The following is a 17,822-nucleotide window of genomic DNA, read 5'->3' on the forward strand; positions in this document are numbered from 1 at the left end:
TGCGGGGCTTTATTGTAATATTTCTCTACTTCACCTTGGAGCGCTGTGGGAACACGGAAAACTCATGTCAGACAAACTTGAAAAACAGATTATGCAATTTCAGAAATGTTCCGTTTTTTTGTAAGGAAATAAAGATCTTATTCACGGACCAGGATCTTGCAGGGCCGCTGCAAACCATGCGACCCGTTAGTACAGCGTCAGGATGTCAAAATTAAGAAACAAAAAACGTCTGCTTGTAACTTGTCAGATGGCGAAAGGGTGCGGGGGAAGGGGGTAGGGGACTATTTCCGGGCAATCGAAAGCGATTGATTCGACTTGTCCACTGATATTCTTCCCGCGAGGAGAAACACAATTCACGATCCCGAATCGGAACAACGATTGAGCTCCGAGCGACAAAATAAATCGAGCGACGTCACAGAGCAAATAATTCGATGAATCAGGCGAGGTCGAACTTGACTCAATCGAGACGAATTTCCACACTCACCATCTGCTTTGAGTCGATCGTGATTTTGAAGAGCATTGAAACTTCCCTTGATATCGTCACCGAGTTCATATATCAATTGTTCTCCGAACGTTAACGAGTGAATCTCGTGGGACATGTCTATATCGTCAGGCTGAGTTTTAGCCGCGTGGGTTGACACATGGAAGTTCCCGGGAACCTGGGCGGCAGAAAATTATCGTACGCTTTTTAAAGTACCCAGATGTCACGTAATGTGCCTGAATTCGGTGAAAATACTGTTCATGATCAGTCGAGGTCAATCGAGCTTACCTTGTTTATGGTGAATTTAGAGACGAAATTGCAGCCCTTGCCGTCATTCAAGACCGTCTTCTCGGTGTTGTCAATATGACCAACTTCGTGACGACCGTTCTCGTCCTGTATGTCCAAACCAACCACTGCGGAAGGGCGTAGCTTAATCAATCTCAACAGCTCTGACTCAGAAGAAGCCACCACCTTCACAAAAGACGCCGTAACGTGACAGGAAACAGTGATCAAGAGAAGTTATCATGTAAAGGTACACATGATGTTTGTCTGAGTGCCGAAAAAGTTACTTAAGCGCGTTCATCATTGTTATGCAAGAGCAGCAGCATCACGCATCGTCGAGCGAAAGGGAAAGCGGGCAAATGAGGACGATTGACGAACAGGCAGTTTAGAGACTCCATGACTCCTTGCTTCTTAGACAACATCCAGTAATCGGGAATTTCGTAAGAGAGAGCGCATTCCATCGCGTTATAGAATACACTTCCCAAGTTCGTCGCGCTCGAACGAAGCGTTTCTCTGCCATTCTGAGCTTATCTGCATATTCTGCACGCGCCAAGATCACGTTGAAGGCAATGTGTTAGTTGATATTTTCGCGGGAAAAACAGTTTTCCTGCGCCCAATTTTCATAACACTCCATATGGCGGAGTGCGGGAGTTTAGTAAGATCGCCCACGGTCAAGGAACGGTCACTCTGCGTTACGAAGCAATGCCTTCCACGTAAGGCAGTCAAAGATCGTCACGGAATACCCTCAGTGACGGATAGCCGAGGACAGACTCTCGATGTGCCGCAATACTGAGCGCTGAGGATTATTCCCTATCGCCGCTCCATGTCAGGAGCTCCGAAACTACGAAGTCCCGGGGATTCGGGCGATTCGCAGGCAGATAGCGAGAAATAGCTCGTTTGAGAGAGCGCCGGTCTGAGTGGGCATTATTCACGCGCACAGGAGCGAGCTCAGAGCAGGAAACGAAAGAAATACGATGATAACGTCAAATGCGTAGCCAAGCACGGATCTATATTTAGGAATGCATTTAGAAGCGGTGGAGAATGTCAGCTCGACTTCGGAGCGCCGCGCCGCACAGAAGTTTCCATAAATTATATTCAAAGGTGAGGAAGCGGATCGAGAATAAACATCACGGCTAGAGTCCACCAAACAATCCCACGGGGAAGGGAGTTTCCCAGAACAAGCCCACGGTTTTATTCCCAGATCCTCTCCCTGACAACGAATGGGAACTCCGAAGAAATTCAAGGAAGGGATTTCCAAGAAGATCGAGCTCCAAGTCCTCAGCGACGAGTCAAAGGCTCTCGTCGAAGGGGTAGCTAGGATCATCCCGGAGCTCCTAATTCATCTTGAGGAATCGACTCCGACCAGACGGAGCTGTGTCTAATCGAGAGCGATTCCTCTCTTCATGCACGCAATGCACAATTATTCTACTAACCCCTCTGATCTTTGATGGAAAAACCCATAGCTGAGGAGAATTATTAGAATCGATGAGACTCTCCGATCGGTATCTTGATCTGTTTCGCGGAACGATCAGCAAGGGAAATAATTGCTATTCGCTCCCTTTCAGACATGGTGCGAGTTGAGCATGTTAGGATTGTTTACGAACTCGGCAGCTCGCCTAGTATGACGGACATCGAGAGGTTCGTTCTGGAGACCAGTGGGAGCTTCGAGCGGAAGTTCTCCCCTGAAACTCACCGTCACAGGAGAGCTTCGGCAACGATATGTTGAGGAAAACGATAATCTTCTCGGACGGTGCGGGGTTGTCCACGTAGAGATCGCTGACTCTGCAGAAGGAATCGTGAATTAGAAATGCGCTACGCAGCAGTGCGTCACTGCAAGGCAATAGCTCGGAATCGGCGATTTCGCAAGGGGAAGTTCCCGCAGGTCGAAGAGATCTCGGCTCCGTAATATGTTGTTGACGAGAAACGTCGATACTTCCGTCGTTCATCTCCTTCCAGAACAGTAATTTATCCAGAAGCTAGGAGTAATTCGTCGCTGCCCATGGAAGCGAAACCGTGATGTTTTCCCCGGGGCCATCGGAGGGAGCCGGTCTATCTTCCGACATCGAGTATCGAAAATAAACTTTTTCAGTCTAGGTGATCCGATGGATCACGCTTCGAATCTCGGTTCTCCTCGGGAGTGATTCTGAAAACCGCGGGAACTTCTTCCTTCACGAAATTCTGGGGTGGCTGCTGGGACCGACGACTTATCGATTCGGATGCTGATCAACTTGAAATGCGAAGGCGAGGCTCGCATCGAGCGCCAATGATCTGCACGCTACATAGTCTCCCCGGCCGTGATTTTTCGATGTCGCCCCTGGAGAAAAATCTTCCGAGTAACGATTATTAGAAAAATATTCCTCTCGGCATCCCGGAATGAGTTTGAAAAATCTGTTGGCAGGGAAGTGAGGAACGAGAGTTCCTAGACTCCCATCTGGGATGCAAACACCACAACATGATCCCAGAGCGGTGACCACAAACTCTCCTAGAATTCACACGCCCCCGCAATCCTCCGGAATCGATTGCCGTACCTACTGGGCTCCGAGCCTCGAGGACACGATTTCGCCACGGAGCGTATTGACAATTCCGCGGTGGCAGAGTTTGTCGTCCTCGAACCCGCACCGAGTTCGCTCATCCTTATTCGGATGGCGATGTGACGTAAAACGCGAACCTCCGGAACAGGTCGCTGTGCGCGAGATGACAGGTGTTTCTGATCCCTTCCTGAGGGGATCAACGTTCTCCTCTCTCATCCCTGCTCTCAGCGAGAGGGGAGCGACGACACAATGTTTTCGCAGAAAACAACTCCGTTCCAGGAATAGGAATTGGAGTAGAGACCTGATGTCTTCAAACGGGGAGAATTTCTGGATTTCCTCGAGACGGAGGAAGTCTCGCGGATGATGGAAGTCGACTTTCCGGCATCACTCAGGACGAGCGGTTTCACAACGTTCTTCCGATATCATTGATTTATGCTCCGCGTTTCCCAGTGCTAGCTCTTCGGAGCTCTCTTTGTCGGAGGAACCCCATGCCCATTGCTGGTATGGTCATCCGATTCGCGCGACAACACTTGAACACTCGATTTCGGCTCTGTCGTCCACTGGAGGCTTCAATTCGAAGTACGCCGATCGCGGCTTCTCTCAGTGGGAGCCGCGGTCACATTGAGTCTTCCGTCTCGCGGAGGGAGGCGGAAGGTCATCTCGCAAAGAAACCATGGATAGTATTCTACGGGACCGTATCCGAATACCTAATAAGGAGTACGTATGTAGAAAGAACGACGTCTTCTCCCGCCTCAATCGGAGAGACCGCTTCCGTTGCTCCCCATCCACGGGCAAGGGACTCAGTCTTTCCCCGCGAAGCGGGCAGCTGCGATCAAACAGAATATGTGATGAGATTTAGCGCGTCGCGTGTGCTCTCCTTCACGCTAGACGACATCACGAAAGTCCAGAAAGTTTTGCAGAGCTTCGACTCTATTTATTCGTCAACAAAAACTTCCACCAAATATCTCCCCAGTCTCGTACCCGCACGAGAAAACGCGTCCTCCCGAACGCCCTTAAATTCATTTCTCCAAATTCATGCGACTCGACAACGAATGAGCCACCTTACTTTAGGGAACTGTGTGTACATTTCGTCTTACGCGACGCAAGACTACCGACACGGCACTCTGTGCAACCGTCAAAACACGTCGAGAAAAAACCAACCATGATATGTCAGCAGATGAAAGGAGCATCCCCGAGTCTCCACAGACAAGGGAGAATTCCCCTTAAACAATGATGGTGTCGATGATAAATTCTAGTGCGCGAGCCGGAGCTCCTCTCGATGAGCGACCCTCGGTCTCTGGATCACAAGCTTCGATCCTAGACTCATGGGTCTGCAGACTTCGCAGAAACGGAGCACTTTCAGCCCTGCTTCACCGTTTTGGAGACTTTGCTTGACGTGCTGAGCGACTCGGAGCTCGTCTCAGCCGCGGGTTTCGGAAGAATCCTCGGTAGTGCGAAAATGCAGAACGCGCTGAACACGTGTCCGTAGAAGTAAACGTGGCTCCACATGGTGAAAGCTTTACTGAAGCTTAACAAAATGAATGGGAGAGTGGCGTAGGCGAATCCCCACACGGTAGTCAAAAACGTCATCGCGTCATAGAGCTTCTTCATTCGCGTCGAACCCTGGAAGTGGGGTCGCACGTAACGTCGCACATTTCGCGCCGCGAGCGTTTGTACGGCCAACGTCATGAAAGTCAGGTAGTATCCAGGGTAGAAGCCGTGCCAGGCGGCCGACAGGAAGAACGTCATGAGGGTTTTGCTCGTTTCCACCCGATCGTAACAAATACTCCGGAGCCATCGCTGGGTCGAGGTGTTCCACGCGGCTAGACCGTCTCTCTGAGAAAGCGCTGTCTCGACATCCCAGATCCTGATGTTCGTACAACCACTCCAATCGTCGGCGCCGTTAACGTATCTGTATCCGAAGTGCGACGAGTTACAGATGGCTTCCGCCATTTTCCAGATCAGGTAGTACTGCTGTCTCGTCAGAGCGGTGTAGACGAAGAACCAGAAGACTTTCGTGGGCAGGGCCAGAGCTTTGAATTCCTCGGAGAAAAGGAACTCTATGGGGAATAGGGGAACGACGAAGACGACAACCAAAATGCTGAGCACCGAATAAATTGTGCGTTTGAATACGTAGGGCGTCGGATCGGGTTCTTCAAGAGCTTCCCTGTTCTTGGCACCCGAATGAGCGCTATCAGCGATGCCGCTGCCGTTGCTGCCACCGCTGGCAGCGTTTTTGTTGAAAGCAGCCTTGCGTTCGTCGAAAATCGTTCCGTAGGTAACCGCTTCGACCTCTTTGAAAGGGATCAGGGGACCACAGAGCACCATATGGAAGTCGAAAGCGTAAGTGAAATACGTGAAGACGTCGGGTCGTTTTTTAATCGCGTCTTTGAGCATGTAGGGTTTGCAGTTCTGCGACAAGACTCCGTCCCGGAAGCTGAACGCTAGGCTGGTGAGCCTCTGGGTCAGCATCATGAGTGCACCTGGAACAGACGGAAACGTTAGGCAATTATTTTACCGTTGGCGTCGGGTACGCATCCGCCAGTTGCTACATCGAGTCGTCGAGAAAATCGAACGTCATGCCACAGATTGGCGTTCGAGGGACCCCAGGGCTTCTGACTAGGAGGAGACCGGGTCTCCTCGAAGACCGCGTCGCCGAAAGTTCGCACTATGCAGGCGAGAAGAATTCGCCATCCCCTCAAGACAGTGGGAGAAAGAGAAGAATGTCCGGGAGCCGACGATGCTGTTCAATGCTCAGCTAATCGAGCCCCGAACGTCGGCCGGCCGGTCATCGTCTTAGAAGAGTCGTCCCGTTCCGCCACCCGCGGAAGTCGCCGCCCAAGACTGGGTCAAAGTCCGCTGCATACAGCGGCGATCGCTTTTTTTTTCGAAAAATAGCTTCCATATTTTCGATTTCTTCCCTCACCAACAGCGGGGATCGCTAGAGAGGACTTCTACTCGTCCAATGCGAGCCGGTAGACAAGTGGTATATCGAACAGCTGTTTCTCTCCTTTTCATCGAAATGACTCAGGGAGCTGTCGTTCCAATTTGATCACTATGCTCGCCCGCTTCTGCGTTCCAGACGTGGCAACAAGAATCCCCTTGGCGACGTACGTTGCGAGCATCGGATTTCACAGGAATACAAAGCGGTCGGAAGACCAGGGGAGAAGTTCGAGATAAAGAGAGATCAACTTTCCGTGCCCGTTCTCATAAGATCAAGTGAAAACGTCAAAATAAAACTGGATAGAGAACTCACCGGTGATGTCAAGCGTGTATCCTTGGTAGTCGTAGTACATGCGATATCCGTGTAGGATACTCTGGTATCCCAAACAGAAGTAGAGCGAAAATCTCGGCAGAGGCTCGATCGGACAGAAAACTATCAGTAAGTAAGCGACCGTCGTTTGCACAAACAAGTGTATCACATCACCCCCGAAACAAAAATAGAGAACCAGGACTCCAACAAGAAACGTGAAGAGTTTCCTCGCGAGTGGCGTCACTTTACTCGGATGGAGAGCTGTCCTGTAGATGCTACCGATGAGGATACAAGAGAAACCCGCCACTACGTAATTGAGCTTGTCCACCTGCACTCCGGCCGCATCAGCGAGGGGTTGCAGGAGCCGGCTTCCATGGTACCATTCATCCTGCACGACCCAATGTGACATCTTGCAATTTTGTCAACTCGATAGCTCGATAGATCGGTCGGTCGGTCACTTGCCGCAGCATCCAACACCCGACTGGTGAAAACGAAACTTTTGCCGTGCTTCCTATAATCTGTTTGTGTGTAAGTGTGCGATCGTTTGTAGGAGTGTTTCCCGTGAGAGGGCTGCTGCTTGGATCAGTCAGACGGTAGGTCTTCGGGCCGATCGTTCGCTCGCTCGTCGCGCCGCGGGTACCACAACACGACGCACGCCCTTACCACGATTTCTCGCTCTTTCCACTTTTAGAAGCCACTTCTACGGCCAGCGTATTGTTCAGCTTCTCTCTCAAACCCTTTCTGTAGCGGTTGTTGTCGTTGCCGCGTCTGACGTTCCCGCAGCTGTCTGTGACGTTCGTCTTCACGTCGTCGATTCGAGCTCGGTTCCCGACGAGCCGAACTATAGCCACTTTTCGTTCGTCTGTCGCTTCCAAGGTGCGCATCTAGTCAACGGCCGGCGGTATTGTGTTGGCTCTTCCAGAACCTCACACGAAACTTGAGATTTGTCGCCGCATCGCTAACCAGCTTGCCGCCCGTGACCGCTTTGTCGTTGCAGAACTCGACATCGAATCGTTCTCGACGATTCACGGCCTTGCTTCGTTGACCCTTCGTGAGGGAACAGCCTGAAAGGTCACCGGGAGAACTGGAGACTCAAGTGCAGTCGGGCACCGGGTGTTCATGTCGCCGTTCCGGAGCTGGACGTGTATAGGGAAAACGCTTCCGCTATCGATGAGAACAAGGGAACTGATAGAGACCGATGGATGGAAACTGACGAAATCCGTAGTCACGGGATACAGCTTCTACACTTTAGCGGCCCGGTATGGGGTCGAGCAGAATCGATTCGCTTCCCTTCCGCTTCTATGTCCGAGAGGAGTCGTAGTAAAGGAGGTCAGAACCCCATCAGAAGATCCGCCGTATTTTTAGCCTGGAGAGCTCTACGATCAGTCAGCTGATGGACTGGCCCCACGGCCTGATCTGGCTCGCAATTCAGAAGCAGCGGTTTCCTCTGCCTCTCCGGATATATTCGCAGGTTCACATCTCATCGGTGGCGATCAAGAGAAGTGGCCTCTTGACGTTCGAACGATATTAGGAAATTTTCAGAGTGTCCCAATTCGAACTCAAGTCCCCCAGAGGAATGAACTCTCATCGCCCCTCTTCCATTATTATAGTCTCACATAGGACAATCCCACTTTCGAGTGCAACGATTATGAATACCACTAGGTTCCTCGATCCGCTTCGGGAGAGCCGGCTCAGCTCAGATCAGTCGGTGAGATCGGGGGCCTATCATCACTCTTACGGAGTGATTGCTCTACGAAAAACTCGGAGATATCGATAATTATAATCGGACCCAGGTACTTCTCCGGTCCCTCCCGTTTTCACCACGTTTTTGTCCTCTGGGTCGAGCGGTGACCATTCCAGCATGCAGATTTTCCGTCGCCAGAGGGTTCGCAGATACTCGGCCGAGAGTGAGAGAGAACACGTTCGGCTGCCGCCCAGCCGCGAGGAAAAAGAAAAATATATTCTCAAAGGCGATTCACCTCCGATCGATCACGATTGTAGGCTCAGCTGAATTGTGCATAAGAATCGCGCCCGAAGTGATTTATTCGGTCTGAAGGACCCTCCAAAAGGATAGGGGATAGGTCAAATGCATTTCCTTCACGCCCGTCTAGAGGTGTGCTGATTCCTGTGTGGAGTCTGATTGCCCCAGGTTTCAACGCGCTCGGTCGAAGCGTAACCGTCTCGTGGCGCGATCATCACAGCGAGGCGAGGGAGCAAACTCCTCCCGTTCTACAGAACTACCCTATTTCCCCGGCGATGTCGAGAAATGCAATGAGATGGAATGTTGCCGAGACAATATAGCTTCAAAGCAGCGGTTTGTCCCGTGCGAGTCAAGCCGGGTCGAGGGAGCTGATTGGGCCGTCAAGCCAGAGGAATGCATGGGTCGCAGTCGCGGAGATCGAATCGAAACCGTTCAACACCCAGTGTCGCTTCTGTGCAGTATCCCGGTGCAACTTCCCTCGATCACAGTCCTCAATCTCCATGCAATATCGATAGTTATGATGTCAGACCGCGATCACGGAGCGTGCCGTCGCTCGCTAGGGGACGACGCATTTCCGTGCGCGATCGAATCAGCTGACGACAGCTGATCGAACTCCCGCGCGAGATAAGCTCAGGCCTCCGATTCTTCCCAAATTGTCGTTCCAACCTTTCCAACGGCCCGGCTTGTTCGATTGAGGGTGCTCGAGTGACTCGAGAACACGGATCCCTGAATAGGTTCCTGACAATGAAGACAGCTGGAGGGGGAACAAAAATAGAAACACGCTGGAAATTGTGTTCAACCAAAAATACACTCGCGTTCAGAGAGAGCAATTGAGAGTTATTTTCGAGTACGGCCTTGATTATCCTAAAAGAGTGCTCCTACTCCGAGTCCGCGCATGGAGTTCCAGCCCGAGGGGTTCCCGCGCCAGAAGGTGAGGCTCGAGAGCCCATCCGAGGCCTCGTTCTCGAATGTCCCCAGCTCCTGAGCTCTTCTTGACTGAGGAGAATCCTGAAACAGAACCCCCCGCGCGGAGCCCGAGTCCGTTGTCTTTCCGAAAACTCAAAACATTGTAATCTCGTCGCTCAGTCCAGACATCAGAATTGCAACGCGGTGTCTGAGGGCTCTCGGGAGTCAGTAGAGGGCATTTCACGAAATGATTGAATTTCTCCCTATGGCTCCTCTTCTGATTCCGAGGTATCCATACGGGACCGCCTTCTCCTCAATACCGAGGCCAAAGCCAGATTGGTCTGTAGACTATAATGAGTCTGGTCGAGGAACAATTATCGCAATGATAGCCGCCCGCAAGGCACCGAAAATGGAGTGAGAGGTGAGAACAGCCATAGAGTTACTCGGAGTAAGGAGAAAATCCGTTGGTGGGTACGAAGTCTACCTGACCGACCGACCGTCCGTCCGTCACGCTCAGAATCGCGCACTAAAACATCCGCCGGAACAAGCACTCCCAACCGTCATTGCCTGCCTACCGGTCGCTCTCATCGTATAAACAGCGCAGCGGTGGCAGCGTCATAACCGCCATCAAGTTTGTTCCGAATGGGGACGCGTTTTTCAATGAGAAAAGGAAACTAGCTGCTTCGGCGACAGATACGGAATCGTGGGACTGCTGTCTGCTTGAAGTGCGATATGACTCCCGAAGGAACCGATCGAAGCGGGATATCAGCAAAACTCGAGCGGGAAATTGAACGGATGGGATGAATTCCGATTTCTCCCACACCTCACAAAAACACAACCCAGAGTCAATTCGCGGTCATTCGCACATATTCGGGGATCAAAAGATAGTATGCCGACGACGAGTATCCTCGGAGAGATGGCTCGATCAATATCGGTTCAGCATCCGCAATTGAACGATAATTTCGAGAGGGCGTAGCTCTAAAATATGGAGATATTGTGGGCGAGCGAGTCACAGAGGAACGTGATCGGAGACGAATCAGTCAGGCGAGCAATATGGATGACGAACAATTGATTCGGACAGCTTATAAACGAGTGGGTGAATGAATGCCTCCATGAATGGAACAATCCCCGATCCGGATCATGAATGGGGCTCTTCAACAGGCACATACTATAACATTGACCCTCCACAACAGTGCCAATGCTACTCGTTTAGTCCATTCCCGCCGGCGACGATCGTTGGTACCGGTCGGTCGCTCGGTCGCTGGTTGGCTCGGGGAAATTGACACAGAGGACATCCTTTTTTTGGACCGGAAGCTGCGTTCGGTCCAACGGCTCTTTGTGCTTCGTGTAAGCGCGCTTCTGTATATTTGCGTGCGTCTGTGTGTGGGAGTCTCGGTCAAGAGCACTCAACGAATCGATATCTTGCGATTATCAGCCGAGAATGGAAGCGGATCATCCGGAGCGCTGCTCTCAGACAGGGGAAACGGACAGGCACTCCCAAGGTTCTGAAGAACCAGGCTGTGCACTCTCATGGGATTTTTCAAGGGCGCTGAAATTCCAAAGGAAGATGACTCACCGATCTGGACACGAAGGCACGAGCGCATGGCTTCGTACGAAGTCCGACGATCGTGGAGAAAAACTGGGGGGTGTCCCGTATCCGTTCCAGCTTCTCTCACTAATTAATTAGAGTACGTGAACAGCCAGCACTTCGTGAACGCAACCGATACGCCCGGGTTCTCATTCGAAGCACGACGATGAGACGTCGCGTCGTTTGGAAGAGCTCATCCGTGAGCTGCTCTCAGAGAAACAAGAACTCCATTCAGTCGAGAGCAGCCCTCCTTTAGTAATCGTGTACCGAGAGCGATCCCCCAAGGAGGAACGACGCGACGGAACAATCCCTGATACGCAAGAACCGAGAGCGACGTTTAATTGCATATAAGGTTATGTGAAATTCAGAATCCAGCAAGTCAAATTACCGATTAGAACGGAGTACTCGAGGGTTGACTCTTCAGATGGAAAATTCTACGCTCGCAACGTGGGCGAATTCGGGAGCTTCCAGAAGACAAGAGAACTATTTGTTCGCGTGTGTCGCGAATGATGCCAAGATGGGATCATGCTCGAGTTCTGAATGAGATCCGCAAAAGTTAAAAAATACTCCACTCGTATTTCTGCTCCGAAACCCCCATACACTACCGCTCGACGGAGAGCTCACATCTGAATAGAGACCTATTTATATTCCGGTGGACAGTCTCCTTCTAGAGTATTTCGTGTTTGGTCGCTGGCCAGAATCTTGTTTGAAATCGCGAGGGCTCGAAATCTTTCCCTCCGATGACATCGCATCGTCTGACGTCACCGTCTCCGAGTGTGGGCGTAACAAAGGACTGCAGGCTGCTGCAGGGGTGCCATTTGCCTGGGCAGCTGTTGCTCGACAGGCTGCCATGCTCGGCTGCGGAATGCTGGTTGTGGTGCGTTCCCTTATGTTTTCTGTCGAAACGCGCGGAGGGTACTTCCTCGACCAGTCGCGGACCAAGCCTGAGCGGATTTTGTGCAAGACTTAGCAATTGCCTCCCCAAGGATCGAATGCCCCGAGTTCAAACAGCTTGCGTAAACGCAGATGCTAGCGCTCGTATTCGGTGAACCTCTGGAAATTATAATTCCTGAGCTCGGAATTAGCAGAGCTGGAGACTGCGTGGGATTCGAAAGTCCGTTCGGGGACAGGGGCCCGGAACAATGCCGCGGGGTTTTTGATAGAAATGACGCTGAGGAGTGTCGGAACGAGGATAGACTGCACAGAATGCCACTCGCGGGAGTCGAGGCACTCGAGATGCTGTAATCGCATACCGGCTCGCATTCAAGCATTACGAAACGTGGTATCGACTCGTCGTCGTGATTATCTGATTGGAGCTTCGAGACTCGCTATGCTTCGACATGAACCCCTGCTTCGAATGGAACCCCAACTGAGAAGAGCAAGATCGTCCAGAATAAGCTCACCAAGGGTTCATAACCTCGATCAGAGGGATTTCCAGGTCGCCTCCCCGCGAGTGCCGATCGGAAACGGTTCGGTGGCCGACGGTCTCATTGAAGGAGTCGAATGGATCTCTACCGGCCAATTTCTCCCGAGTCAATTGTGAAAAACTTGAGGTTCCCAGGAGCGCCGTTTTTCATTCGGCAATTCTCAATATCGGAACCACTAAGAGAGTGAAACTCAGCTGCAAGTGCTCGTCGCCGGATCATCGAAGTTCTGGGATGAATAATTGAAGCTCCCTATTTCTGGGGTGCAAGTCGAGTGATGCAACATCGCCGACGCGTGCGTCATCCCCCTATTCCGATCGATGAGCTCATAGCGTACCTACGGCTCGGTCAGGCTCGAGAGTTTCCATGATCCGGAAGTGGGGAGCATTGCTCTTCGCAGATGACTGGTAGTAACGCGCTCTCGCGTTGCGTGTCACGGTGTCCCTTCAAAGACGTCGAGTTCCGCGCGGACTCGGAAGATTGTGCTCACGAGTTCGCCTCGTTCTCCAGGGATTGAATGAACTTCGAAGTTCAATGAGGGAACGGTTGAGCGATCGGGGGGAGTTTTCGCAGTTCCAACCCGGGAGGAGGAAATCAGTGAATTCGGTGACGGCAGATCCGGGAGCGTGGGCGGCCACTTCGGGACCTCATCAACCTCCGGGGGAACGAAAACACATTCGAGACAGAAGTCGACGGCGGGATAAGAAAGCAGGAATCGTCGACTTGAAATGAGAGAGAGAAAAAGAGCGGGCGGGGGCGGTGACAGCACAGACACGGATGGGGATCACCGTGATGCTCCTAAAAATAGAAATGAATTCCAAGCAAGAGAGAAATCTATTCAGAGTCGACCGTGTATTATTCACAAACTCGATTCCGTCAGGAGGCCCCCCAGTGGAATCTGCGCCGGCAAGGAAAGGAGGATCACGGGAGCGACCGGACCAACCATGCACGAATTCCGAGATTTTCGGACTCTGAGAAGAATACGTCTGAACTTCATTCTCGTGGGCACCGTGGACGAAATTAGACCCGTCGGACGGAAATAGCTCCCGTCGATTCGATCAAGAACAGCTCTACGCCGTGGGATGCGATCTGCAGAGACGTTCCAAGGCTCCGAGTTCTTGAACAGGAAAAAGCGGATCCCAGATCGTTGCGGAGCTCGATCTGGGATCTGCCGTCGGATTGCCGCGCTCCGAGCGCAATCCGCCGTCGAGTTTCCGATCTCGGTGCGATCCGAAGTTTCCTTAGTTTACTCTAGAGCTTTACTCACAGTTCCGGGCTGAAGAAATTGTACGTTTCATAGATCAGGAGAGTCGTAATGAAGATTATACAGCCGACAGAGATCGCCGCCCCGAAATACGTAGGCTGTGTCAGGTCCGCGGGCACCTTACGATACACATCCAATCTGGAAGAATTGTTCAGGAACGTTTAGTTTTCCTTTCCCCTATTCGAATAACATAGCAAGGAGGATTTTCCAAGAGAGAGGTTTCCAGGAGGTTTAGAAGAAGACTTTATTCGGAGCTCGCCTCGACACCACTAGCCGAGTGAAGAAACCTCGCTCAGCTCATGGAACATCAAGCGAACGATTTATCTAGCCCATGATTTGGAGATTTCAGTCCCCTTGCCCTCTCTCGGACCCACCGGGAGGGCTCCGCGGGCCTGTGGCGCCGGGTTAGCTCCCGGTTTCAGCGGGCCCCGAGTTGGGAAATCCGCGCCAGCGTTGGTCCAGTAGGCAAAGAAATTTCGGGAGGCAGTTCCGGCATCTACACGGCGCGCGAAGGACATGACCGGCCGCGGACTCCGAGTGCGGCACTCTGACCGAAAAACGCCGGGAGGTCAATGCGACGCTCTTACATGTACAATAAGCACCACAGTTTAACCACTGGACTATCTATTTACTGCGTGTAGCGTTTGTCCCCGCTAGTGTTTGTTCGGAGTGGAATGACCGTAAATGGAGATTCGATGTTCTCGCCCTCAGAAGCAGATCAAACTACTCGCAGCTTCGGTATAATCGAGCTGATCTCAGATACTCGCATCAAGAGCCGCAAGGGGAGATGTAATAGGTATGTGGAATGTATGGAGGGGTTATTCGATTCCGAAACAGTTGACTCGCTGAGCGTGGGCGCTTGGAGCGGACTTTCTCATGGAATATGGGTCCCCTACGCAGTGAGATCCATACTGATCTCTTCTTGTCGGAATCAATACTGATCTCTTCTTGTCGGAGATGCCTTGGGGGATGTTCCGCCTCAATGTCGGATTAATACGACGTGCATATCATCGACTGACAACTATGTCGTCCGATTCCCATACAGGAAGTCAATATCCGAATATTATCGACTCATGAGTTGGAGCTCATGGGCCAGAGATCAAAGCGCAACTCTCGAGGATCAACCGAGCCGGCTCATGCCCACCGGAATCAGCAAACCAATCGATGACGATCCCGGTGCTACCGGGAAGAAGCGCGCACGACTGTGACGTCTCGACGATCGGAGCAACGGTTCTCAGGATCTTTTCGTCCGGCCATTGTCCCTTTGAGAGCTTTTGTTTCAAGTCTACGTGGCAGAGAGCCCACCTGTTAGAACTAGGATGACTCCCTCGGCTCAGACCGTCCGACCCTAGAGCACTCGTTCCGTAAGCTTCGTACGCCATAGGCACCGTAGTGACCCATCTTCGTTTTCCCAATGCCACTCACGGAAGCTCTGAACTGATGCTAGCTGGTTTTAGCCCTTGATCGGTCGTCGGAATCTCATGTGTTCCGGCACGGATTATCCCGATCACCGAAAGCTCCGATCAGTGCGTGCGGTAATAATGAATTGAACAGCTGATCTGTCACCAGATGACAGGTCGGCTGGAGACCCACCTCCTCAAATCGAAGCCCATGACAGTAGATTCCGAGTGTCTCGAGTGCGTCGACGACTGGTGGGAGTCCCACAGAAGATACTTTTTCTAATTTGCTCCGAACCGCCACCGCAGTCGTCTTTAGCACTCCACACACACACGTCACAATCTGTCTGCCTCCAGTCGCGGCTGCTGGCGCTGCTCAAAACGTAAACATGCCTCGACGACTGCTCCCTGCTGCGCGCTGCTGTGGCCTGTTGCTGCTGTCTGCCTGCTCCCGCCACCGCTTCGCGGGCGAAAGAATTTGCCTAAGGACAAGCTCTACTCTGAACCAGCTTCGCAATCCCGAGCTGGTTGCTCGTTGTTCGGCTCTTCGAGAACAAGTCGAAAACTTCGGCGGACAACGGGTTGGCTTGCCGGCTGTCTACGTCATTTGACCGCGGAGCAAGATGGCGAAGGGTGCGTCGCCTGCTAGATCGCTGACTGAGGCTCCAAACCCCGATCCTCCAGGCCGATCATCCCCGAATCGCGAATTTTCGAACGGATCCCTCTCCGATCGAGGTGTGCTCCGGGCACGACTCCGAGACAGCGAAGATCCCAGAAGCAAACCCGGGCATCCTTCCGGATGACGTATCGAGGGTATCTACCACGATGATCTGATCCGGAGTTCGGATTAGCGAGGAATCGAGTCTCATGACCGGCCGTCGACGCGACACCATACCGTGGCACTTCGTCTCAGAAAGCTACTCTCCCCGACTCGGAAGACTTCTGTCTTTCATTCCAATTGTTCACGGAGTTCCCCCATCTGAGCGGAGGCTCGAGACCGGATGGACGCACGCTCTCCACCATTGTCTTCGGATCGAGCTTGTTCGAGGAACGTGTGCTTATGATCAGTAGAGTAGACCTATCTTTGTGGATGGGAGATCGAGCTAGATAGCGCGATTTGCTCCCGTACGCTCACTTCAAGGTATATTTTTTCAGGAGAGAATTCGACAGAACGCACATCGTTTAGGAAGCCAGCACTTTCTCGACCCGACGGGATCGAGTGATTCTACTGCCTCGTAGCAATAGGTCCTGACTGAGAGCGGACGAAGCTCATCAGCAAGCGACGGGACCACGGGATTCGCCCTGACGAATTCCTCACAAGCGTCCAGGAGTGTCCTCATAGAGCGACCTATAGCTTGATAACGGGATAGTGGGCCATCGCCCCCTATTGAGAACCTAGGACTTGTCTCGGATAGAAAATAAATATACGAGGAGAGCCAACTCGAGTTGGAAGCTCCCAAAGTTTGCTTCGAAGGCGGTAGGCGCAGGTGCGAACAAGTCCAGCCCCGATAGGATAAAGTGAATTTCGGGTTCGCGGCCCCGAGCCGAGTTCCTTACACCTGTTTTCCCCAAGGGTCATGGAAGACACGTCGCTGTGACATAATGCTGTTTCTTATGGAGTCCATCTGAACAAATGGTCATAGATTGGCGTAGCGTGAGTACACCGGAGACAGCGAATAATGTTGTCGACGACGCGCGTCTCCCAACATGAGCTGGTGAGAACTTGTTCATCTGTATGGAGAGCCGGGCTCAATTCGCAACTTCAACGTCGATTTCGTGATTCTCTGCTGTCAAAATAGCTTGACGTCGCCATGGGTTTTTCTTTCCCGAGCGCGACAGTGCGCTCGAAGAATCCTGGATCGCGGGACTTGATGGCGCAGCTTTTCCCGCGCTAATGTGGAGCGGGCAATGAGAAGCCACGCGCCATCTTCCTTCGCGGTCAAATGTCTTTGCTGTTTCGGCGATTGCCGTCGTCTGCTCCCGGCCCTTGGCGCGCGGTTTCGGCCTGCGGCGGACTTTCCGGATCGGACCGACGACAGGGGCATCTTTCTCAGAAATTCTGACCATAACCGACATATACGCTCCCCATACTCTGAGCGGACCTGGGGTTTCGCTTAGACCACTGCGGGTATATCCTCTCACGGAACGATTACGAAACAATCGACCGCGAGCATTGATCCCTCGCCGAGATCCGAGGACTAGCTGCAGGATATCCGATCCCGGGGAAGATCAGCATCGGTCCGATGGGGTTCGTCGTCTGACTTAGAATGAGCCAATTTTTATCGTGTCAGGACGAGCGCGTGTTCAGTTCCCAGGGTCCGCTCGCTCACAGTATCATAAGATCGCGCCATCTATCACTGAAGTCGAAGGTCCCACAGCTCACCCGCTTTGAGAAATACACTTTCCCGAGAGGTCTTCCCAGATTTCGATATTTATCTACATCTACAATCGACGCAATTTCTACCGAGCGCTGCCTCTCCTAATCCAAGGCTCCAGCGCCGAATTTGAATTCGCGCGCGCGCTTCATTCACTCTCTCCCCCAACAGAGGATCTTGTTGATCACGCGGAGGCGGCATTCCTCCTCCTTCCGAGCCGCGTCCCCAGTTGCTAGGCGAGATTAGCAGCAGCGGACGACGACGATTACGGAGAGAGAGGGTAAAAAAGAAGAAGCAGCAGCAGCGTCGACAGAGCGGCTAGCCCAATCGTTCAGTTGGT

General features: G+C 52.2%; 2 protein-coding genes across 2 annotated transcripts in view; both read right to left on the reverse strand.

Moving 5' to 3' along the window:
• LOC100904902 (endoplasmic reticulum-Golgi intermediate compartment protein 1) overlaps positions 1-15,438 on the reverse strand; it is a 19,755-nt gene extending 4,317 nt beyond the window's left edge. The window contains exons 1-5 of the mRNA XM_003743532.2: positions 15,304-15,438; positions 13,714-13,848; positions 2,457-2,545; positions 770-894; positions 485-659 (exon numbers count right to left, since the gene is read on the reverse strand). Of these exons, the coding sequence (XP_003743580.1) occupies positions 485-659; positions 770-894; positions 2,457-2,545; positions 13,714-13,848; positions 15,304-15,323 (544 nt within the window). The 5' untranslated portion in view covers positions 15,324-15,438. The remainder of the gene's footprint in view (positions 1-484; positions 660-769; positions 895-2,456; positions 2,546-13,713; positions 13,849-15,303) is intronic.
• On the reverse strand, positions 4,213-7,173 carry LOC108864292 (membrane-bound O-acyltransferase domain-containing protein 2). Its single transcript, XM_018639623.1, has 2 exons — positions 6,551-7,173; positions 4,213-5,777 (listed from the first exon to the last, which is right to left on the reverse strand). The coding sequence occupies exons 1-2, from the start codon at positions 6,954-6,956 to the stop codon at positions 4,654-4,656; spliced, it is 1,530 nt and encodes a 509-aa protein (XP_018495139.1). The 5' UTR covers positions 6,957-7,173; the 3' UTR covers positions 4,213-4,653.
• Positions 15,439-17,822: the final 2,384 nt, after the last annotated feature.

This window comes from Galendromus occidentalis, unplaced genomic scaffold (assembly GCF_000255335.2).
Source record: "Galendromus occidentalis unplaced genomic scaffold, Mocc_1.1 scf7180000077448, whole genome shotgun sequence".
In the NCBI taxonomy this organism is placed as follows: domain Eukaryota; kingdom Metazoa; phylum Arthropoda; class Arachnida; order Mesostigmata; family Phytoseiidae; genus Galendromus; species Galendromus occidentalis.

Coding starts and splice junctions, on each gene's coding strand:
- LOC108864292 (XM_018639623.1), bottom strand. CDS start 6,956: ATGTCACATTGGGTCGTGCAGGATGAATGGTACCATGGAAGCCGGCTC. Junction 5,778..6,550: donor ATACACGCTTGACATCACCG/GTGAGTTCTCTA, acceptor CGTCTGTTCCAG/GTGCACTCATGATGCTGACC.